Source organism: Petaurus breviceps, unplaced genomic scaffold (assembly GCF_028583685.1).
Source record: "Petaurus breviceps papuanus isolate PSGF00001 unplaced genomic scaffold, PetGlider_PUasm1.0 191, whole genome shotgun sequence".
Taxonomy (NCBI): Eukaryota; Metazoa; Chordata; class Mammalia; order Diprotodontia; family Petauridae; genus Petaurus; species Petaurus breviceps.
This window is the reverse complement of record NW_027185811.1, coordinates 440,888-466,092: the sequence shown is the minus strand read 5'-3', so window position 1 is coordinate 466,092 and position 25,205 is coordinate 440,888. Positions and strand designations below refer to the sequence as shown.

The 25,205-nt window shown below is 43.8% G+C and overlaps 1 protein-coding gene across 1 annotated transcript in view; it reads left to right on the top strand.

The window, feature by feature from the left end:
* SCN8A (sodium voltage-gated channel alpha subunit 8) overlaps nt 1–25,205 on the top strand; it is a 222,046-nt gene that overhangs the window by 189,247 nt on the left and 7,594 nt on the right. The window contains exons 20-26 of the mRNA XM_069092525.1: nt 2,959–3,132; nt 9,307–9,429; nt 16,501–16,785; nt 18,596–18,649; nt 19,381–19,518; nt 20,661–20,765; nt 23,358–23,628. Of these exons, the coding sequence (XP_068948626.1) occupies nt 2,959–3,132; nt 9,307–9,429; nt 16,501–16,785; nt 18,596–18,649; nt 19,381–19,518; nt 20,661–20,765; nt 23,358–23,628 (1,150 nt within the window). The remainder of the gene's footprint in view (nt 1–2,958; nt 3,133–9,306; nt 9,430–16,500; nt 16,786–18,595; nt 18,650–19,380; nt 19,519–20,660; nt 20,766–23,357; nt 23,629–25,205) is intronic.

Genomic DNA, 25,205 nt, shown 5'->3' with positions numbered 1-25,205 from the left:
GGATAGTCCTCAGCTAGGCAAATCAGGGAAGAAGGGAGTTTGATATATGTGAGAGAAAAAAAGGTTTGGCCAGCCTCTGTGGGGAGTGGGGGAGAGATTCGACCAGGCAGGGAATAAGAGAATTGATTTGCTGGAGTGAGGGCCCAGTTGAGATTAGATGACATACATTAGTAGTGGGCCCCCTCATCCCAGGTGCATGGCATCTTCTGGCTCCATCCTGCAGCATGTGAGGAGGAGCCCAAGAGGCAGGTGGTGGGCGTGTCCCAGGGTTGGGGCTTGGCAAGGCATGAGCAGCAGTAGAATGGGGGCGGGGGAAGAGAAGTATCTTCTGTGTGCCAGGCACTGTGCTTAGACTTTACAAAGGCTGTCTCACTAGATCCTCACAACAGCCCTGGGAGGCCAGGTACAGTTAAGGAAACTGAGGCAGGGAGAGATTTTTTTTTTTTTTGCGATTTGCCCAGAATCAAACATCTAGTAAGTATCTGAGGCCCAATTTAAACTCAGTTCTTCCTGACACCAGGCCCAGCGCTCTTTCTGCTGAGCCACCAGCTGCCTAAAAAAGGAGCAAAAGATTTGAATGTAGAGGCCAGTGTAGTGTTGGATTGGCTACAGTCAAGATGGAATATAGGAAGAGAGAAGAGCGGAGCCTGTGTAGGGCTGACAACTTGTGAGATTACAGAGGGTTGAAAGGATGGTCAGTCACAGGCAGGACAAATCAATTAGTCGACAAGCAACTTCTGTGTGCTGTACACTGTGCTAAAAGATGTCCATGCAAAGACAAAAGCAAAACATCTTCTGTCCTTAAGTAGATTATTTTATCATGAGGGAAGCAGTATGGAAATAACTGGTGATGCAGGATTGGAGCTGGAGGAAAGACCAGGACTATGTCATCAGAGGCAGGAGTGACATTATGGATGGATCACTGGGCCTGGGTCAGGAAGAGTCAAACCTGGTCTCAGATGGGTGGTCCTGGGCAAATCACTTAACCTCTGTTTGCCTCAGGGACGTCAGCTGCAAAATGGGGATGAAAAGAGCATTTACCTCCCAGTATTGTAAGGATCAGATGAGATAATCTTAGCACAGTGCCTGGCACATAGTAGGGGCTTAGTCTATCATTGTTTCCTTCCTTCTTTCCTATACATAGAGTTTCTAACTAAACCCATGGGAACTGATGACGTCTCTGAAAGAGAGAGAGAGTAGTAGGGAGAGGAGAGCCTTGGGGTATACCCACAACTAGGGGCCATGTTATGAATGATGATTTAACAAAAGAGGCTGACAAGCAGTAATCAGATTGGGCTGTGTGTGTGTGTGTGTGTGTGTGTGTGTGACACCAATTAGACACAAGGTTTAGGAGGCATAAAATAGAGGGAGAGATGGAAGTGATGGGCGGTTATAATTGGATTAAGGAATCTCTAGTTCTTTATCATAAAGTGGAACAGTTGTGGCTGATCAGGAGGTCAAAGATAATAACCATCCTTTCAATGAGGAGGAATCCTGGGAATGGAGTCAGAAGTTTACCGAGTCAACAACAATGTGACCGGGCAGCCTAGAAGACTGATGCACTCCTAGGCTGCATTGAGGTGACATGATGTCCAGGACTAGGGAACTGATGGTCCTACTGTATTCTGCCCTGGCCAGGCCAGATCTGCAGTCTGGAGTTTTCTTATAAGAAGGACATCATTATGTATAACCAATATCATATTGTCTGCCTTCTCAAAGGGTAGAAGAGGGGCAGGAGGAAGGGAGTGAATTTGGAATTCAAATATTTTTAAATGAATATTCATTTTCTTTACATGGAATTGGTAAATATTTAACAAAATAAATAAAAACAAGATTTTAAAAATAAAAAAAAAAGAATGTTGTTGGCTGGAAGGCAATCAAGATGAAAGACCAGACCATAATAGGACTGGTTGAGGGGAGTGGAGCTATTTAGCCTAGGAAGGAGAAGACTTTGGGAAAATGTGATAATTGCCTCCAAGTACTAGAAGGTTGTCATTTAGAAAAGAAAATTAGAATTATACTGCTTTCTTCAAGATCAAGATCAGTGGCTAGAAGGTGCAAGATGCATCTTTAGGATTCACATGAAGAAAGCCTTCCTGGGTGGCTAGGTGGTGCAGTGAGTAAAGCGCCGGCCCTGGAGTCGGGAGGACCCGAGTTCGGTTCCGGCCTGAAACACTTAACACCCACACAAAAATACTAGCCGTGTAACCTTGGGCAAGTTACTTAACCCCAATTGCCCTCCAAAAAAAGGCAAAAAAAAAAAAAGCCTTCCTACCCATAAGTACTACGTGAAAGTGGCATTGGCTGCTTCAAGAGGTAGTAGTCTTGAAGACACTAAAGGTCTTCAGGCAAAGATTAGGTACACATTGGTTGGGTGTGTGAGAGGATCAATTCTTGGTCAGTAGAGATTGGATCAGAGTGTCTCCGAGGTCTTTTCCAACTCTAAGATTCTTTGATTCCCTAGAGCTGTAGAGTATTTCACTGTAGAGTTTTTCACATCTTATTTAGATCCAGGAGCAGAACAGGGACTTTCTACTTTAGGGGAGTGGGTTTATTTTTATCTCTCCCCCCAGCCTCTCTTAAGTATTGGGAACTTGCTTGAATTAGCCCCCATTATACGTAGGGAGTGAGTCTGGCCTTCTTCAACGACATGAGCTGAAGCTCTAGGAGCCAAGACGGGAGTTCGCAGCCCTCCTTCCTTCCAGGAAACACAAGAGTCAGAAGTAAGTGCTAGGATTCCCTGTCCTTTAAGATATCATCAGCCACTGAAGGCCATCCATAATGGTTGTAGTGTCTGGAGGCTGAGATCATTTTTCATATAAAGAAGGCCCATAGCAGAGTCAGGAGAGAAAAAAGAAAGAAGGTGCTATGGCCAAACACAGTTAAGCAGGATGACTAATGCTGGAGCTACTTGTTTGGTGACCCCAAAACCATAAGTGGCTACTATTTCTCTTACAGGCTTTCGAGGACATCTACATTGAGCAGAGGAAAACCATCCGCACCATCCTGGAATATGCGGACAAGGTCTTCACCTACATCTTCATCCTGGAGATGTTGCTCAAGTGGACAGCCTATGGCTTTGTCAAGTTCTTCACCAATGCCTGGTGCTGGCTGGACTTCCTCATTGTGGCTGTACGTGTCTCACTTACTACTTTCCACCCTTTCTAGCAAGGAAATAAAAACAGGGAAACTGGGCCATCCTAACTCTTTGGGGAAGGTCTGCTAGGGCCAGGCTAGGGAGTGGAGACTCAATGTAAGGGGTGGATGGAGGGGGATGGACTTTCAAGGGACCAAAGTCTCCAAAATGGTGGGTTGGAGTAGTTGTGAACTTCATAAAACTGAAAATGTTTTGGGAACAAGTCATCTAACCCTTAGCTCCAATATGTCTGGCATTGAAAGAGTCTGTGAAGCAGCAGTCTTAGAATGCTGTGGCTAGAAAGCAGCCTAATGGTGAACATAGTGGCAAACAGGACGAGAACCACCCTTGGACTCCAGTTGGGCATGAAGTCTCCCTCTCTCTCTTTCTCTGTTATGGGGGGGAAGAAAAAAAAAGCAAACTCTGCATAAGGAGGAAGGCAGTTGGAGAAGTGAACTCTTAGAGTTCTTCTCCTGGCCAGGCCCCTGTATAGACCCAGGGGCATTATCCATTTAGTTTGATTCTCTGCACCAGGCTGCTCTGATTAATACTATACACACACAAAGATAAGACTTTTAACAAGAAAGCAAAGTTGACCTATAAATTTTCTGAAATGAGTGTTTGGGGAATCAGTGGCTGATAAAGACTCTGTTTTCCAATACTCGGGTTTTATAAATTATGTTTGCCATGGAAATAGGGCCTGGCCTAGTTGTTGAGGCTTTAAGAAAGTCATATTGGAGGAATCCATCTCCTGTCCACTGCTGCCTCCTTCCACATTAAGGGCCAAGCATTAGGAGGCTTTTTATCCTGTGCTTCCCACCCCCCATGCCTGGAGACCACTTTGGGGTAACAATAAGCATTACCTTGAATGTTATTTTTCTGAATGTTTTCTTTCCAGTTGAAGGTTGCATTGCCCATGACTCTTCCTTAGCTCCCTGTTACTTATCCCTTGTTGGCTTTATTAACAGGGAAAGTCTTTTTTTTTCCTCAATAATAACTGAAGCCCTCTTCTTCCAGCTGAAGCAGCCTTTTAAGAAAAGGGTGAATGGAGATGGCAGAAGGCACAGTGCCAGGATCTGCAGAGAATTCATTTCCCTGCTGAGTGCAGAAAAGTGCCAATGAAGCAATGCTATGTAGACATTGGGGTTGTACAGTTAACTTGTAGGTCTGATTGGCTCTGCAATGAGAGTAATGCTGAAGAACCCATTTAGATCTAGACAGAAACCCATACAAATGCCTGTCTTAGGAAACAAACCCAGAGATAGGAGCTAGAAATGGTTTTTTCCTCTACCTCCACAGCTTCCTTGTGCTTGGTGCCAGGGCCTCCTTCCCAGAATGCTTGTTCTGTTCCATTTCGGCACCTAATGCTGAAAGTCTAACATCAGGAACATTGATATTCTTGCTAGAACTGGGCTTGGTGGTAAGTGTCATGGTTTTCTGAGATAAAGGCACATCAGAGTGAGAAGACAGCTAAAGAGATTTCATTGGTCCTCTCACACTGGCTCATGTATCAGAGAATGGACCTGCTCTGTAGCCCAGATCCTTTGAAGCTGATGTTGAACTACAAAAGAGCTCAGGTGATCTGCTCTGAGCCCAGAGCTGCCCTTGTTCCAAGTGACTTTTTTCCAAAGGGTATTTTTTAGGGAGCTATGGTCCATCTCATTACTTTATTCTGATTTATCCTAAGAAGGACCCTGGAGGCCCAGTTCATGTTTAGACTCCTTAGCTATCTGGAGCCAATAGGAATTCCCAAATAAATCTTAGAATTTTTTCTAGACTTTAAAGAGATCCAAGAAGTTATAGGTTAAAGCAAATTCTTTCCCCAGTTTCATCCTGTACTAAATTCACTTTTCCAGGCCATTTTGAGGTAAACAGCCCTGCAGTTCAGAGGTATGTGCTTTAAAGACCAATGGTGTCCATTAGGTATCACAGATACCTATTAGAAACTTTTCTGTCCCCCACCTCATCATTCTTTCATTAATTCACTTGACAAGTATTGGTTAAAAAACTACTTTGTGCAAGGTTCTGTGAATGATACAAAGATTACAAACTTAGAGCCAATAGACAGTGTTTGAAGACTTCATTGGGATGTTGGCTTGTCATTGTATCATCCTAGGACAGAACCCAGCAGAAGCTCCAGGGATCTTCTCTGCCTTCTTACTGATTAAGTCAGGCAGCATTCCCTGTCCATCCCTCAGCTAGCATTTACTATACACAGGCACTGTGCTGGGCTCTGGGAATGCACAGGCAAAAATGGTGCTGCCCGCAAGGAGCTTTCATTCTATGTGGGGAGACAGTACATATTTAGGCACACATCCCAAATAAATACAAAATGAAACCTGGCAGCAGGGGCTGGGAAATCTGGAGCAACTGCATCCAAGCTTGAAGGAATTGGACAAGGCACAGGGTGCAAGGGAAATACTTCCCAAATACTGGGGACAGCTCTGTGATGGCAAATGGCTTGTTGTGGGTGCAGGTAGCCGGAAGGCCAGGCTGGCTGGACCATGCTGAGAGTGTGAGAAGGGGTCCAGGGACACAGAGGCACTTAGCTGCCACCTTCACATTGGAACTGGAAGGGAGGACCAGCGCCGTCACCATCCCAGTAGGAGCTGACTGTCCATCTGGGTAGAGAGCTGAAACTCCCTTGGCACTTTTCTGTAAAAAAACAGCAAGTAAAAATTTCAAGTCCTGACTAGTCTCTCAAAGGCTCCCCGAGCTACGTGTGGACTGTCACTAAGCCACTCCCTCTACCCGCTGCTTTTTAACCAAGATGTTTTTATGTCTAAATCTGTTTTCCCTCGCCATATTCATTTTGTCTAACAGATTTCCTTTCTTCCCTGACAGACCCTCCAGGCTGCTGTATTATGAATGCCACACATCTCATTTTACCCACTTTCTTTTTTAGTATCATGAGGAAATCCAGGTCACTCCCAAGGTTATTTTTTTCCCCTCTACTAGACAGCTGAATCTCAAGGACATGAGTATGGAATCACTTGTGCTTAGATCCTCACCTACACCGGACACACTGCATGCCATTGCAGTGGGGAGAGTGGGGGTGGGGTTATGTTCCCTTTCTTCACAGTGTTCCCTTCAACTCTGGGATAAGCCAGTGTGCCATGTTCGGGGCTGGAGATCTTCAAATTGTACCAACTATCTCCTGGAATTGGTAACCATGGAAATATTCTCCATTCAACAATGTTCACATCACTGTGGAAATCTCTTGGCATACCCCTCATCTTTCCAGCCCTATACCATCCCCAAGACTCCCCACGTGTTGTTCCCTGATCTTTCATTTTAGGTGTGAGCCTCCCCCTAGTTCCTTACGCCAGCCAGCCTTATGCCAGTGGTGTTCCTCATGTTTCCACCAGAGGCCTCCAAATGGAGACTTGGAGTATTTTAAGTGAGTCTCTCCACTTATTGTGTGATGACCCAGGCAGCTCTGTCTTTGCCCACCACTGCCTATCCTGATAAATCTCTACAGGACTGACCAGTTGAGCAGCCAGATCTATCAGCATCAACCAGACACAGCAGCTTCTGAACTGGTCTCTGTGCTTCCCCAACCCCTTTCCCCACTTTAGATGAACCTGTTTGTCTTAGGTTAAACCACCCACCCTGATGAGCTGGGTTCTGTGTGCCTTGTTTGGAAAGAAACTAAGGAGGGGGTTGGTAGGCTTTTTATAAAGATGTGGTTAAACAGGACAACTATGGGTCCACTTTGATCAGATACCTTGGTAGGGACAAGACAATTTCATGAGATGCATACATTAATGTCTCTATCAAAATCCAGTACATGGGCTAGTATTATCTTCATATGGAAACCCTAGGGTAGGCAGCATGAAGGGGCTAGTAGACACTGCCCCCTTGTGATGGTGATGAGGAGGAGGACAAGGGAGTGGTTGGTGCTGCTGCTTTCCCTATTTTCCTCTACATTTATCTTGGGCAAGATTGAAATCTGCACCACTGAATCTTGTGCTGACTATATCTGCCACGACCTTTGTAAATCGCTGTTGGTGTTTTCAGTAATATTTGGGCAACCTCTAAAGCCTTAACTTCTTTTTAAATGAAACTCTTAGGAGCTTGACTTAGCCGCCTTGCTAAGATTCTGTCCCCCGGTGATGCAGGAGGCAGATTCTCTACATGCATCCTTTGATCAGCACTGCAAAGTGGCTTTTAACTTTCAGAAAACCTATTGGTTATCTTTCTGGAGCTTGAGACATTCTGGGCTTAAGAAATCTGCTTCACTAAAGGTTCCATAACTTAAAAAAAAAAAAGTAAATCCTTGGGCCTTGATTTCTCCCTATCCCCAGGCCCACCTATGTGAGTCCTCTACTCTTGAGTGTTCCTTCTTTAAATAACAAAAACACTCGATTCAATTCAGGGGAATTACATGTTTAAATGCTAACATCGAATATGGAAAAGGCAGTAAATAAAACGATTTTGTATTTTTCCAACTCTAACTTAATGTCACCCTATCAAAAAAAAAACAAACCCACCACCACAAATTAAAAATGGCCCTGTATTGTATAAACTGGGATTTTTTTTTTTTGAACCAAATTAGGAAATAATAGTGAGAGCCCTGACAACTAGAATTCAGTTTCCCAGCTCGATGCACAAAAGTCAGTCCGTAGACAGAATCCTTTAGGAGCTGCCTGTGTCTCTCTATAGCATACGCATGTGTGGTTAGAGGCCCTTGTGCCACAGTACCTGGTACAGGCACTTGTGTAGATCAAGGTAAGTGTGACCCAGCTGGAGAGAGTTTAACGTGGAAGTCCTCGGCACTATGGTCCAGGATGGGCTAGCTACCTCATTTTTTATTTCCTCTCCATGTCTAGTCAGCCTTTGATTGTTCAGACACTTTAATTACCTCTTGTTTCTCCTGTTGCCTGCCTTTCTGGCCATTTCACTGTTCACTCGCACCTGAAATAACTTTTAATGGGAAGGGCGTTGCTTTGGGAGTTCCCGGGAACTAGGTTCTAGTCCTAGTTCCATTACTGACTGACTTGGGGACCTTAGACAAGTCCTTTCTCTGGACATCAGTTTCCTTATGTAAAAGTTGAAGAGATTGGATTAAATGACCACCAAATTCTCTCCCCATTTTAAAATTCAGTGATTCTGACAGCACATAGACCTGAAAATCCCATGGCATGGGTTCAGAATCTTGAGAATGGGTGAGTAAAGCTCCTGACTAATTACTCAGGGGTGAATCTGTAGATTCAGTTATCCAATTTAACTCTGCATCTTGGATGATTAAGAGTTGGTGGGGAGGCTAGGTGGCACAATGAATAGAGCACCGGCCCTGGAGTCAGGAGGACCTGAGTTCAAATCCAGCCTCAGACACTAAACACTTAACTAGCCGTGTGACCTTGGGCAAGTCACTTAACCCCAATTGCCCTCCTAAAAAAAGGCAAAAAAAAAACCAAACCAAAAACAAAGAGAGAGAGTTGATGGTGGCTGGGGAGGAAGCAAGGGTGGGCAAGGTTTCTGTAAGTAAGCCAGGCCCCTCCTCAGTAATGGCACATCTTTCTGGTCCTTTGCTATTGGGAATTTTTAGGTCTGATGTGTTACTTATCTGGTATATTTTATTCATTCGTTTATTAACTCATCAAACTCTTAAACAAATGGTGTTTTGTCAACTGTTACCATGGTCACCCCACTACCAGGATTAGGAGAAATTACCCCTATTGGAAAACCAGTGGTGAATAAACTGACTCGGGGACAGCTGGTGCAGTGTGTGTATTTATCTGTATTCTTTCTCATAGGTACCTTTAAATTTGTCTGGCTTAATTTAATGGGAACTTCTGGGACCTGCAGAGACTATAAAGGGCGAGGGTAAGGTTCTTGTCATCTCTTCAGGCTCTTCTCTTTCCAATGGAATTTCCTCCCTCTTGCCCTCCCCCTCCAGCCCTCTTTTTTCCTTTCTGACCCATCTGTGCTGCCTTCTCTCACTTTTCTCTTCCCTCTATGTGTTTTTTTACTTCTGCCTCTCTCAACAACCTTTCCTTCCAGGTCGTTTGAGTCAAGTTGAAGTAGGCAGCTGGTGCCACCCACCTTCCTGTACCCGGGGGGGCCCAGTCTGTGTTCTCAGTGCTAGGGGCTTTATTCTAACCTTCTGGAACCTCTGCTTTCTTTCTTTTTTTTTCCCTTTTTTTTTCTCTTCTGTTTCTGTGTAGGTCTCTTTAGTCAGCCTTATAGCTAATGCCCTGGGCTACTCGGAACTAGGTGCCATAAAGTCCCTTAGGACCCTAAGAGCTTTGAGACCCTTAAGAGCCTTATCACGTTTTGAAGGGATGAGGGTAAGATACTCAGAGCAGCTGATCCTTCTGCATGCCGATGGAAACGGTTTAAGCATGCTAGAACTGATCACACTGGTGGAAAGATCATTTAAAAACAAACTTGTGATGCAGCTGCTGACTTGGCCCTCCACTCTTTTACTTCTCCCTTGCACCCTCCCCTTAAAAAGGGAAGTTGCATTAAGCCGCCTCATCACATGAGTATTGCCCCTCCCCTCCCCCAACAACAACATGCCATTCACAAAACATGTTAACATTGGCTGTTCTCATTTGGCCTGGCTTTCCTTTAGCACTTGAGACGGCTTTCCGGGCTGTTGACTCAATAGGGAGAATCACCAGGTGCAAAGAAGGGGAATTCTAACCCAAAGACTCACTGAAAAGTCTAGGCTTCGCTCAGGGACAGAGCTGTGTAGGGAAACCCTTGGGGAGGGAGCTCCTGGGGGCCTAGAACCACAATAACAGGAGTGGAATTGGGGACTGGGTGGAATTCGGCCTGCCTGGGAGAAGAGATGGATGGTTCCCTCCCCCCCTTCCCCAATTTAATTCCTCTTATTGCACCTTGTCGTTCTCAGCCCAGTCCAGATGAGGACTGGCAGCCTTTGTCTGATAGCAAAGCTTTCCCCTTCACCCCCTCCTCACTCTTCCCATGCTGTATGGACCCTTGTCCTATCACTGTCAAATTAGCAACAAAACACTATGCAAAAGTCTTGGACGTTAGCAAGTCCTCCAGAAATCTCTCAGCCACCTCCTTCCTCTTGCTTCTGGGGACTCCACTTTCCAATTCAAACAATGCAAGGTGTAGTCACCTTGCCGGCTGAAAAGCAAGGCTCCTTCGATTGGGATGCCTCTTTCTCGTTGGGGTTTTTTTTGTTGTTGTTGAAATCAATCATTGTCCCCTCAAAAAAAAAGTTCATTTGATTTTTTAAAAACCAAAACAGACAACTGATTTTTGGGTGGTAGCTGTTGCCCAGCAAATATCAGAGAGGTCTGTTACCCTTTGTGAGGCCAAAAAATACTCATGTTTCCATTCAGATATCAAATGCATGCAGGAGAGCAAACCAGAGGATATGTAGGGAATGTTCAGAATTTCTCAAAAAGATCATTTGGGTTGGATTTGCCTTCTGAAATTCAAAAATGAAAATTAAACAGTTGTAATAGTTCTGTGAAGCAAGCAAACTTGGGAGACCATCTGCCAGCACAGGGTTTCTGAATTTGCTTCCTGTCCTGAAATCACTGTCTAGTATGCCATAGACCTATAGAGGAACAGGAAGCTTAAGGTTTCACTGTGTCTTTGTAGAGTTTATTGTGTTTATCCCACCAAGTACCATTTGCAACAACCTCATTTCCCTATTGTAGCACAGTCACAGTTGGGTCTCCTAAGTGTGAGTTACCTTGTCATCTGCCATGAATCTATGGAAGGTTCTGGAAGCTTAGTTTTCCACCAGCTAATTGGAATAGATTCCACTCCTGAATGTCTGAATTGATCAACTTGAAATTCCACGTCTTCCTCCTATAGATTAGAGAGTTTTCAGAATGTGTGTCCCCACTTCAGTGTTATGATGCAGAACCAAGACTCTATAAGGAGAGGGAATATTGTGTAGTGAGTGAATAGGGCAAGGGGCTAGCGTCCAGAGCCCTCTTCTCAGCTTGGCTCAGAGTCATGGAAAAGGGGGTCAGTGATCCCCCTGCTGCTCCAGCTTATTCAAGAGATGTCAGCACTGTACAAAGACCACATTAGCAATGTGATATTTGGGCTATGTAAGCCTTTAAAGGTCCTGAAATCCAGTACATGTTGCTTACATGCACATGTTTGCTCACTTGGCCCACAATGCCATAGACTCTGGTAGACTGATAACTACTGTCCTGAATTAGGCTTGTAGTACACACTGAAAAGCTAAGGAAAGGTGCATAATAGACCTTAGTTCCCTCACATCTCATTGCCTAGAGGCTTTTCAACTTCTTGTAGAAAAGTCTTCTCTGGCTCTCTGGCCAATAACAGCTGGCTCATTCAGAAGTTATCTGAATGTATAATGGGCTCTTTCATTGGCCCTGCCCCCATCTTTTGCCTCCTCACTCCTCTCTTCCCTCCTCTCCAGCCGGCTCCAGTCCCCATCCCCAAACAAGCATTTCCTTCCAGCTTGCTTCCAGGCAAAGTCTGTGAGCCAGAAAGCTCAGAATGGACTGTCAGAATTAGAGAAAGTTTCTTACTGGTGCTGTTCACATGAATGTAAGGGCACTGAGACTGCCTGCTCAGATTGTCTCCAGAGATGATAGAAGCAAGGCTGTGTACTCTACCAAAGCTGGACTTGTAAATGGGAAATGTCCAGTGTAGGAAATTGTTCCGTAAATGCATCCTCTACAACATTTGGGTTTGTGTCTCGTAACAACCTCCATTCCTACTACACAGCCATCAGGAGAATGCAGCAAATGGTAATACTGATTGGAGAACAAGGCAGGGTGTTTGTGGAAGGAGGGAGGCTGGGGAGGACTCGGGCTTATCGTGCAGTCGGTCCTCTGGCAGGTCCCTAGAAAGCAGCCTACTTGGGCCAAGATTGAATGCAGCCAGGAGGCTCTCAGCCAGGCATCAGGATTCCCCTGTAATAACTGGAACTTCCAAAATCCAATGTGTTCAAGAATTGGTTTTGAGGGTTCTTTGTTTTTACCTTTGCTTTCCCTTTTAAGCCAGAATTTTGAAATATCCCTCCCCCAAAATCTTTAAACATCTTCATCACCTGAACACACTCACCACCAATGGGCTCCACTGTCACTGTGCTACTTTAAATCAGGGCTCTGACCCTCACAAAACAGCTGTGCTTCGTTTTCATTTTTGAGAGGAGATAGATGTCCCCAAGCCCATCTGGTGGAAACTGGCTTCAGTCTCTCTTTCTCTCTCTCTTTCTCCTTCCTCAAGCCAAAGTCCAGAAATGTGAAATGCTTGTGCTATTGGCAAAGGAAATCCACAGTGTAGTTCTTTGCTTTTCTCTCCTTCATACTAGTCTGCATTCTAAAGATTTTGATGTGCTACTAAATTGTTGAGGACATAAAATAGTAATGCTGTGATACATGCATGCATTTCTGTCAGTTGTCAATGCACAATCTGCACTGGAAAGCCATGTTCCCTCTGCCAGATGTTAAAAATTGACAGATTTTATGTATTTATTGAGCGTTCACAATGTGCTAAGTACCACAGAGAGATTACAGGGAAGGTTTTTAGAACAATGACCTACGTTGGGATTTAATCTCATTATCAGTACACATTTCATTGTGGTGTCTTCAGCTAGATAAGAAGACTGTAGTTTGGTATAACTTGACTTTGGTTAATCATCACTGATAATACTACCACAGCTAGATAAGTCTATGTAAAAGCAGAGTACTTTGATTGAATCGATGGCTGGATGGCCACACAGGAAGTTTTAAAGAATAAAAGTTCAAAGATATGTTAGTGCCTAATTCATTGATTACAGCAGGAAAGTATGAATTCACATTTGCAATGTCCCCACATTGTACAGAAAATTGGACTAAGAAATCAACGTGGTTCCCTGTCCTTTAAGAGCTAACATATTAGTGCAGTACAGTGAGATAGACAATAGAAAAACTCTCTCTCTGTGTATCATACTTGTCAGCTAATTCCAGAATAGAGAACAACAATTAACAACTTCATGAATTCTTTTTGTATTTGTTCTTCTATTCATAAGGCTAATTTGAAAAGAAAATGGCTTCCTTGATTGCCAGTAAATGAGTGCGCTGACAAGTTCAAGTGCCAATAAATGAGTCTGTTCGCATAGTATGTTCACATTTGAATTTCATTCAGTTCTACCCCATCTTTCATGCCTCTGACCAAAGGAAAAAGACTGTAAGAAACAGCTTGGCATAGCGGAAAGAGCCCTAGATTTGAATCAAAGGGCCTTGATTTGAGTCCCAGCATCACTCCCTGTATAAATATGGGCAAGTCACTTCTCTCTGACCTTATTTCCTCATCTCTAAAATGAGAGTGTTAGATGAGATGACTTCAAAAGGCTCTTCCAGGAGCAACTAGGCGGTACAGAAAGAATAGAGTGCCAGCCCTGGAATCAGGAGGACCTGAGTTCAAATGCGGCCTCAGATACTTGATACTTAATTAGCTGTGTGACCTTGGGCAAGTCACTTAAATCCAATTGCCTTGCCTTCCCTCCTCCAAAAAAAAATTTACCCAAAAGAAAAAGACTCTTCCAGCTCTGAGTCCTATGCAGACAAAAAGAAAAAAAATTAGATGTTAGACTATAAGCATGACTGAAAGATCAGTTAATGAATTAGCCAAAAGTTCTTCTATTGTTTGGGCATGTTCAGCTGTGGCACATATACAATTATAGAGTACTTGCCTCTATACACTTGTATAAAAGGAAAGTCAGAGGAGTCTTCCTGGTTAGTAGTCTCCTAATTGCATTAAGAAAGCAATGCGTTTGGGGCGGCCAGGTGGCTCAGTGAGTAAGAGCACCAGCCCCAGTGTCGGGACGACCTGGGGATCGAATCCAGGCTCAGACACTTAGCACCCACCCAGAAACACCTGGCCGTGTAACCTTGAGCAAGTTACTTAACCCCAGTTGCTTAGGGGCGGCCAGGTGGCTCAGCGAGTAAGAGCACCGGCCCCAGTGTCCGGATGACCTGGATCAAATCTGGGCTCAGACACTCAGCACCACACCCAGAAATAATAACTGGCTGTGTAACCTTGATCAAGTTACTTAACCCCAGTTGCTTAGGGGCGGCCAGGTGGCTCAGCGAGTAAGAGCACCGGCTCCAGTGTTGGGATGACCTGGGGATCAAATCTGGGCTCAGACACTCAGCACCACACCCAGAAATAACTGGCCGTGTAACCTTGAGCAAGTTACTTAACCCTGATTACTTTAAAAAAAAAAAAAAGAAGAAAGCAATGTGTTTGACGTTTGTAACCTTTTGCTTAGATGGACTTTGTACAAACTTTTAAAGTTCTCTATCTCAGAGTGCTATGTTCTCATACGTCAATTACAAGGTCCTGAATTTGGCCCCAAAGTGAAATTTTGGAATCTTTATGCAACTTAGTCACATTATGGTTTAGGGGTTGGTTAGTTCACTTGGGAAGTATCCAGCCCCCCCCCACACTTTTTTTGTTGTTTCTTCCCTTTGCTCATTTCCTGCATGGTCCTTCCTCTGCCAAAGGGTGAACCAGAGCAGCAGGAGGAGGTGAAACTGAAATCAAACCCTTTATATAATTTATTAGCTGTTTTTGTTTTAAGAAAAGAAAAGAGGAAAATTTAGTGAGGGGGAAAATTTAAGCTATTGGTTAAAATGAAATTTGCACATTGTCTGTGGACTTTCATTATCTAGGTTTTCTCTGCCTAAACTAATTTAACAATTTCATGCCAATGAGATTCAAATGGCTAACCTAGTGAATCTTGGAGAGATCCTTTTGATCCCAAACAATTCAGAGAACACCACATCTTAATATGAAGATCAAACCCATAGGATGTCACAGAAGGAAGATATTCCTTCTTTATTGGAAAGAGCAGATGATCTTTCTCAGCTCTATATTCTGCAGGGTGATAGGGCTGTCTGCAGAGAAAGTCTGTGAGATAAGGGAAAAAAAGCCCTGCCCGGAGGTCCAAGGCAAGAGCTAGGTCACTGACTTTCCTTCTTAGATTTGTTGACTGAAAGCAGATCACACTTGGTTTGTCTGTGCTATGAGCAACTGGTTATATTTCCTCTAAGGGAGAACTAGGAAAAGCGGTTTGATAATGATCAAGATAATAACTGACATTTCTATAGCTCTGTACTATGTGCCAAGAACTGTGCTAAGTAAGCCCTTTACAGTTGTCATTTCATTTGATCCTCGTTGTCCCCATTTTACAGATGAGGGGGTTGAAGCAAACAGGTGAAGTGACTTGCTCAGGGTCATAGAGCTTGTAAGTGTCTGAGGCCAGATTTGAACGAAGGTGTTCTTCAGTAAGACACTGGCTAGGGACTAGAATCTGGATGTCCCTGAGGACCAACAGAGTATTTTTTCTTACTATATGATTGTTTTTAAAGTGCTTTGAATTCCTCTAGTGAAAAGTGGCATAAAAAGTAGAAATAATAGCCAGCTCCTTCGCAAGTTTTGAAGTGCATCACCTACATTGTGAGCAAAAATAAAGGACCTAGGAACTGAAAAGTAACGATTATTTCCTTGTTTCTGATTTTGGGGCTTACAATCACTGGTCACCAACAAATGCCCTTTTTTTGTTGTTAGCTCTCAGAGACTCCCTGAAGGGTTTTTATGACATTTAAAAATGAGATTGAAGAAGCAAGTCAGGCTTGAACCAGCAAAGAGACATCAGCATCAGACAGCGTAGGATGTAGACTGTCCAGTGAACCAAAGGCTGGCTCATTGTGTGAGAAGCAGCTCTCAGAAACTCAGCATAATATAAAGTCAGAAACCGTAAAGGAGAAAGAGCCTATGTGAAAAAGCACATGGTTCCAATTCCATTTGACTGTTCGGTAGAGGGAATATAGCTTTTTTCCTTGAGCCTGCAAAATATGCATGCTCAGCTATTGCCTGAAACAAGATAACTGGTCTTGCATAGTCACAAAAAGACTCTATGTATTATTCACTGACTCACTGTTACCTTCAAAAGGCAGTTCTCTGGTTGATCTTGAGTGATCATACCTTGTTTTACAGTGGGGGAATGTCTGTTAAAGGCAGGTGGGAAGCTTGACATTGCTCTGGGATTTCCCAGACCTGGACATATTTTACAGAGGATGTGGGATTGGGGAGAACAGGCTGAGTAGTCTGTCAATCTAGAAAGTTGCTGCCTGGGAAAGAAATCTCAGGACAACTTGGGTGGGAGAATTAATTTGCATTGAAACTATGGCACATTTCATTAAAATGCCCCTGAAATACAGTTCACAGGTCTGGATCGGTTTAATCCTCCCCGTGGAACTGTCAGGGTATAACCACTCCAAAAGAGAACAACATGGTCTCCTGACCCACATAAACCATACAATATCATTCCCCTTCTGGAAATAAGGAAATGTGCTCTTAGAACCTCCCTCCCTGTCTAAGCTCTCTCCCCCTTTCCAATGCAGGTGGTGGTGAACGCCCTGGTTGGTGCCATCCCCTCCATCATGAATGTTTTGTTGGTGTGCCTGATCTTCTGGCTGATTTTTAGCATCATGGGGGTGAACCTGTTTGCAGGAAAGTACCACTATTGCTTCAATGAGACCTCAGAGTACCGCTTTGAGATAGAGGAAGTCAACAATAAATCAGACTGTGAAGCCCTCATGGATGGTAACTCCACTGAGATCCGGTGGAAGAACGTGAAGATCAACTTTGACAATGTAGGGGCAGGATATCTGGCTCTTCTCCAGGTGGTAAGTTCTGATACTCCTCAACACTAGGGTGTCCCCACCGGGTTCATGAGCAAGGTCACAAATGGCCAAAGGCCCAAGCTGATTTTATGATTTCTAAAGCCCTCCCAGAGCAAACACCCTAATTCTCTCTTTGCAAGTATGATATAGTAGGAAGAGCTCTAAACTTAGACTCATGAGAGATCTGGGTTCAAATGTGGCCTGTGTGTGTGTCACTAGTCACTAGTGTGACCACAAGCAAGTTCTGTAACCTCTCTGGCCTTCACTTTCCTTCTCTGCAAAACGGAGGTAATGAAGTATTACCTCATGGGTTTGTTGAGAGAATCCAGTGAGACAATTGTGTGTAAAGGGTTTTGAAAACCTTAACATGCGTTACAAATGTAAATGTCAGATAGTGTTAATTCCCAAAGAACCTTCAAACATTTAAGATCTTATTTAAAGGAATTCTTCTCTTATAGCTCGGCAGCCTTCTTCTGTTTGGCAGTTGCTAAAAAGAAAGAAATGGACAGACAAATAACAAAATGGTGGCTTAAAAATGGGATGGAGGGGCAGCTAGGTGGCACGGTGAATAGAGCTCCGGCCCTGGAATCAGGAGGACCTGAGTTCAAACACTTAACACTTACTAACTGTGTAACCTTGGGCAAGTCGCTTAACCCCAACTTCCCTCCAAAAAAAATTAAAAATAAAGATGGGAGGGAAAGGCTGCCCATTCTCTCTGGGCTGGCAAGAACCAAGTCAGATCCAGCAGGGGCAGCGGAATTTGAGACAGAACCTAGTGTACATGATCAATTGTATTAAAATCATGCATAATTTGTGTAGATATATGCCTAGAGTGTCAAAGACAGTGTTTTTTTTTTTCGTTACAAAGACAGTGCCCTTGCATATAGTAGTTTTCTGAAACTGTCACTCAAAATCAGCTTCATGCCTAGCACCAGAGAAAGGTCACTGAAACTCTAAGGAAGACTGACTTGATAGGGAATTGATATATATTATGTGTGTGTGTATAATATATGATAGATATTTATAGATGTACATACATATAGTTTTTTTTTTTTCCTGTTACAGAAAATTCCACAAAATTTCATTCTACTGTGCCTGGTTTTCTTCCTGTCTCCCGACTTCTTAACCATTTCTCATAAGTAGGTTCTATCTTGACTAGAGACAAGAAGGGAGGAGTTTACAGTGAGGTTTCTGAGGCCACTGCCTTAAATGAAGTGTGTTTGTTGAGTGGGAGAGTAGCCAGGAGTTAGATGCTGTTAAAATACGATCATGCATTTTTCACACCCCTGTTGTTTATTGCAAAGTGTTTTTGAAATGCCCTTAATTCAGAGACTAGGTGCCCATTGGGACTCAGGAATACTATCCTGCCGTGGACCCAAGCATCCATAGGCATAGTGGCGTGACCCCATTGCTTTTGCTTCACTGTTACATTACCCTCAGGTCTATTTTGTAGGCTTTCTCTCTCCTTTTTTTAATTTTAGCAAAATACTCCTTTTGTCTAGGTTTTAGACCAACTGAAACATCTATTCCTCACCCAAGTGTCAATGTAGTTCTTTCCCAGGCTGATTGTATTTAGTGACTTGAACAAAGCCCCCTTGAGAACTATATTAACAAACAGTTGGGAAATGTTGTGTCCAAGCCAGAATGTACCTGGACTCCCACAGAACAAGACTTTTCCTTCCTGAGGGCTCCCTGAGACTCCAGCCTCTTTGGGAATTACCTAAACCATGATGCTTCTGTTTGTCCTTCCTCCCCATCCTGAAGCACGCCAGGCTGCTGCCTGCACAATCTAATGATGGTCTTTGTTTGTCAGGCAACCTTTAAAGGCTGGATGGACATCATGTATGCAGCTGTGGATTCCCGAAAGGTAAGGGCGAGATGACACAATGTATCTCCTCTTGGTTTGGATGGAAAGAAAGAGTGGGGAGAAAAGGTGAATTTAGTCTAAGTAAGTGTTTGTTAACATCTGGGGGCATTTATTACATTACATGTTTATTACAGATTCTGGCTTCCCCCTGAAGTCCATCATCTTCTAGGTTAGCATCAGTAGATTAATCATTCCTAGAGCTCCAGATGTTGATTCCTGCTTGGCCCAGGGTGGGTGCTGGCATCTGGGGCCCACTGCACAAACCCATTCCCAGCAGAGCAGTGTATCTCCCACTAGATTCCCCCTTTTTTCCATGGGAGGCTTGGTCAGGATAGGCCTATTTTATCCCCAGAACTCTTGAACTAGTCTAATGAGAAGCATAAGGTTTTCTTCCTTGTTCAACAATGAGAGAGAAAGAACACCTGTGTTCATTTGTGCCATGTCCCCTACCACAATAGAGATGACCAGGCACAAAATAGATATTTTATCTTCTCATGTCACATTCTAAATGCTGTAACTCTCCCCAAGACGTGCACACACACACATGCACACATGCACACACAACACTCACACAGACACATGCACACGCATGCACATACACATGCACGCAGACACATGTGCAAACACGCATGCACACACACGCACAGACACCTGTGCACATACACATGTGTGCACGCACTCACAGAGTTCTGAGGGGAATTTGACTTTGGAATTGTTTTCTCTTGTGGCAGCCTGAACAGCAGCCTAAATATGAAGATAACATCTACATGTACATCTACTTTGTCATCTTCATCATCTTCGGCTCCTTCTTCACCCTGAACCTGTTCATTGGTGTCATCATTGACAACTTCAATCAACAAAAGAAAAAGATAGGTCTTCCCCCTGGCCCCGGTCCCCGCCCAGCTCATCTGAGCCCCCAGCTGTCCTGTGTATGCCAGGCAGAAGGCTGGGCCCCTCTTCAAGTGCAGCTCCCTCTCCTGACTCCCAGAATTATAGAACCCAGGAGCTGAAAGGGAAGGAGATCAGAGGTCATCTAGCCCAACCCCAGCCTGAGACATAAAGACCCTTCTGGGATGGCCCCCTATTCACTGGCATGGTCATTAACACTCATTTTTGGTGTTTCAGGGATTAATTATGCAGCATGTGGATTATCAGGTTTTCTGTTTCTCCTCCAGCTCTTGAGTACTTTAATTACTTATCCTATTATCAGGCAGTCAGAACCAGAGAGAATCATTCTGGTTTCCCCCCCCACCCTGCCACCACCCAAAGAAAAAAAAGAGTTATAGGAGAGGAATAGGAAATAGGAATCAGTCAATCAGCACATTTATTAAGCACCTACTATGTGCCAGGCACTGTGAATTGCTGTAATAAAGTTTGCGGCATTTGATTTATTCTTTCCAACTATGGATCACTGATTTCAGGCTAGTATAGAAGACTTTCAATCATTTTATAAGCCAGCTTCAACTACAGAAATTCCTGGGATTCTCGAATTTATTTTGTTAAAATAGATTTTTGAGGTATTAAATATTACCTGAAATAAGTGGGCCATGAAAGTCTTATAACTTTAGAATGACTTTTGTTTCTATATTGTTTTCACTTTTTATTCTGTGTACCTCTTACAAGGCATGTCCAGGATATACTTATGTGGTTGTGAAAACATTTATACTTATTTCTAAAGGTTACCCTCCTGAGAGCAGGTGCTCAGTGTAGAGAAGTCTTGGCAGCCTCCGGGAAGACTAGAACTTTCTCCCTGACCACCCAGAGAATGGAAGAACTCAGTAGCCACACAGTAGACTGGATTTTCTCTGGGTTGGATCTGAGAGAACTCAAGTGAAGGGCAGACCAAGCTAGATAGCACAGGTTTTCCCTAAATAGTATTGATACCCCAGGATTACTTCATTCTCACCTTGTCCTTTAAACCTACACTGGGGGGAGATTCAAGGTGGAAGAATAAAAAGATTAGTATTTGAGCACAAGTTGTAATGATTTGTCCTCTCATTCCTTCCTTTACTTTGGAGGTCAAGACATCTTTATGACTGAAGAACAGAAAAAATACTACAATGCCATGAAGAAGCTGGGCTCAAAGAAACCTCAGAAACCCATCCCCAGGCCCCTTGTAAGTGTATTGTGAGAGCTAAGGGTGAGAAGGCAGTGCAGGTTGGGAAAAGAAGTACCCTGGGCACTGGGAAGGAAGGAGAAGGGTAAATGATTCTTGTCCTGTTCTTTCTTCCTCACTGAACCATGCCTTCCAGAAGATCTGTGGGTGAGGAGGGAGACAACTCTGGGCCGTTTATGGGTGGGTGGGGGAAAATGATGGAGGAGCAAAGAGTTGTCATGTTAACAATAACTGGCAAAGAGCCTGTTGAGACTAAAGGTTTAAACGAACAAGAACTGGCAGGGAGAATAAATCCAAAAATGCATCTTTTTTTAGTTACCGTCTTCTCAGCTTTTCCCCATGAAGCAAGTTTTGATCTTTTCAGACCATTTCTTGAAATTAGCAGAGATTCTATGGGCAGCCATTGGGGAAGGGCAGAGAGGACAGCAGAACAGGAAGGCCTTTGCTGGTTTACGTTTCGTATGGGTTAAAATGAAAGCTCTTTATACGACTTGATTTTTTGGGTTGGTATCATTAGGCAAATAGCATCTAATAGGCACCATAGCCAAGACTGTCCACGTTACTCTTCTTCCAACCCACTTGCTTCATTGGTAGATTGCTAAACTGGTTCCAAAGCAGGAGATAGGCCAGTAATCTGGAGCTCAGAACTTTAAAAATTGTTTTAAAAAAGAATCTGGAAAAAGGGGCCATCACCCAGAAATCCCAAAGTTCTTTTTTATTAAAATCACTGTGGCAGTAACTACTCTCCCAGTCAGCTTCTGAAACAGTAGTCTAGGATCCATGAACTTGTTTGGTTTTTTAAAAAAAATTTTTTAATAATGAAATGTCAGTATATTTGATTTCTTTTTGTAATCCTAATATATTTTATGCTTTTAAAAACATGATTCTGAAAAGGGGTCCGTAGGCATCATCATCAGACTGCCCCAATCTGTTCTAAAATATTATTTTTAGCTACTTTTCTGCTCTCCCACATTGTGTTTGAATTTTGTGGGAATTTGTGTCTTGAGGTGATAGAGATTGAACCTGAATCTATTTTTCTTCAGGTAGATGCTTGTGTTCTTTTAAGCTAGAGCAGTAAGGAGCAGGATAAGCAAATTCAAATCACTAATGTTACTTCAGACCTCACTAAGACAGCCCTGAGCATCCAAGACAAAGGAAGCGAGAGCCCCACTGCCCTCTTCCCTGACAGGATGACCCCTGCAGATTTAGTGTAAGGTTCTTGGGCCAGGTTTTAGAACGGACATTAACAAGACATAGAATGACCAGAAAATGGTGACCAGCATGGAGAAGGGACTAAAGACAGTGCTGAAGAAGGACCTTGGAAGGGAAAAGAAGGCTTAGCAAGGATGTCATAACCACCTGAAGTGATTGGAAGGACTGTCATGTAGAAGAGAGATGGGGCTTGGTCTGCTTGATCCCAAGGACTTGGCCGAGGCTGGGGAACCTGGGGCCTTCAGGCCACATCCTTAAGGCCACAGGTTCCTCACCCCAGACTAGGCCTAGAAGGAGAGAGTAGAGGTTAGAGAATCAAATTAAAACTCAGTGAAAGGAAGACTTCCTATCAGCTTGCAAGTGTACGAGAAATGAAAGGGGCTCCCTTGGGAGGGAGCAGGTTGTCCTTTTCTAGCAGTCTTTGGGTAGGAGGTGGATGATCACTCACTGAGCCTCTTGTAAAGGAAGTTTTTGTTCAAGCACTGGCTGGCCTGGATGGCCTCTGAGGGTCCTTTCAACTCAGATGCTGTGAGACAGGGTCAAGGAGGACAAAGGAATAGCTGGAGAGCTGCCAGAGGAGGACAGACAGCCGGAACGGTAAAGAAGACTCTCAAGTCTAATACTGTTTGAGGGTCTTTGAAGGGACAAAGAAGGTGTAACCTAGAGAAGGTGCCTTAAGGGGTACATGAGAACAGTTACAAGAATTGGGTAGGCTGTTGTGTAGAAAAGAGAATGGATTTCTGCTGTTTCACCTCAGAGGGTCGAGCTAGACAGATTGGCTGCCTCAGAAGTCAGCAAAGAGGGGCAGCTAGGTGGTGCAGTGAATAGAGCACTGGCCCTGGAGACAGGAGGACCTGAGTTAAAATGCAGCCTCAGACACTTAACACTGACTAGCTATGTGACCTTAGGCAAGTCACTTAACCTCAACTACACTGCCTTCCCCCCTCAAAAAAAACAGAGAGAGAGACAGACAGACAGACAGACAGAGAGACAGAGAGAGAGAGAGACAGAGATTACCAAAGGCCAGGTGACAATTTGCTGGGTATGTTGTAGTGAGATTCTTTTCAGGTCTGGGCTGGGCTAGATGGCCATTGAGGTCCCTTCCAACTCTAAAGTTCTGCATGGGATATTGGGAAGTATGAATGGGGTCAAATGGTAGAAATGAAATTTTTGCAGCCAAACAATTTTAGAAATCTCTTTGTAAGACAGGGCAACCGTTGCTTCTAGCAGGATGCCAGAGCTGACCACTGTGCAGCAGAGGGGGAGGGTTATGGGTCAGTAAAGTAGGGCGATCAATGCTACATCTATTAATCAAAATTAGTCCTTTGTTTGAAAAAGTCCTTCTGAATTTCTGCATCCTCCCTCTACATATTTCCCCAGAACAACATCCAAGGCGTCGTCTTTGATTTTGTGACTCAACAAGCTTTTGACATTGTGATTATGATGCTTATTTGCCTCAATATGGTGACAATGATGGTGGAGACCGACACTCAGAGCAAGCAGATGGAGAATATACTCTATTGGATCAACCTGGTCTTTGTCATCTTCTTCACGTGCGAGTGTGTGCTCAAGATGTTTGCTTTGCGGCACTACTACTTCACTATTGGCTGGAACATCTTTGACTTTGTGGTGGTCATCCTCTCCATCGTTGGTGAGCCAAAGGGATCAGGAGGGGAGGGCTTCTGGCATTTTGGCGGCAGACTGGATCCCCTGTCCAGCTCAGAAAAACGGATACCACTTACATAAGCATCAGTGAGTGAGATGGCTGAGCTAGGTATAAGCAAAAGATTAGACTTGGTCCTTGCTCTCAAAGAACAGAACAGTCTAATAGGAAAGGAAAAATAGATGTCATCATCAAAATATTTGTTTAAAATACTAAAGAAAATATGAAGAGAGAAGAAACCTAGTCAGAGATTTGGGGGTTTAAAGAATGGTGAGGAAAGTAGAGAAAAAAATTCTGGGAGTAGGTGGCTTTATGCTAAAATTTGAAGTATAAGGAGCTAGAGGAGGATGAAGACTGAGTATATTGTCCCACCCCTGGAGGTTTTCACTAGAGCAAGATGGGAAATTACCCTGGTTCAGTTCAGATTTGGTCTTGAATCCTGGCTCTCAGAATGAGACTGAATCCAGAAGACATTTGGGGGATTTTCCTGGTGTCATGCTGAGAAAAAAGTGCTGACGTGAGTGCTGTCATTCCTTATCCCATCCACTTTTGGGAATAAAGACTATTATTGCTTATCCCATCCTCTCCTGGTAGCTACAAGTACAGGTCATGCTGTCGTGGCAACAGCAGTGGTGCTGTAATGCTGCATCTGCCTCCTGTAGTAGCAAGCACCCTAGCATACCCAGGATGGCTGCTAGCACAGGTTTTTTGATCTGCTTTTCTAAAGGAAGCAATTTAAAAAGCAATAACAATCTTACTTTGGTCAGTCAAACATATATCATTTACCTACTTCAGGGGAAAAAGTCAGCACCCTGAACTTCAGAGAACACAAACAGAAGTTACAAGCAGACAAAAATACAGACAGAGAAGATCAGCAGACAAACAGACAGGGCTTCTAGCTGTCTGACCATTACATCCATACCTAGTTAGTCACCAGAGAGAGAAGCACCAGAATCTGGGTGTCAAACCCAGGGGGCTCAGCAGCTGCCCAGAGTCTCATCTGGCCAAATCACACAACTCTTCCCAAAGTGAGCCCCCAAGCAAAACCTCACATCAGGTTATATACCCTTCTCCAGCATCAGAGAACATCACAACCCTCATGACCCACTGGACTACAAAGTAACAAAGGTTGTGCCTCCTGAAAAACAAGCCTCCATGTGACTGCATTCAGCCTATTAGGGGGCAGAGTTTATTTTCAAATCAGGAAATTCACCTAAGCCTATTAAGGGCAGGGAAGATCTTCAAATTCCTGTTACCATTACACCTCCTCCAGTAACCCCAACGTTAGCTTGCTTCTCCAATTTTGCCTCTTTTTTCCCCCAAAATAAAAATCCATTTGAACTGACTCCTGATGACCAGACACCATGTAAACCCCATTGGCACTACAAAGTAATAGATGTATAAAGGTAAAAAGAGTCCAGTAGAAACCCTGGATTTGAGCTGCAGGCAGTGAGATTATTCCTTGTTGGGCTTGGATCACATTCAGCTTTCTTGAATACTTCACTGAATCCTTAGGCTAGAAAAAGCCAGAAGTCGGTCCCTCAATCCAGAGATTCCTCAAAGAA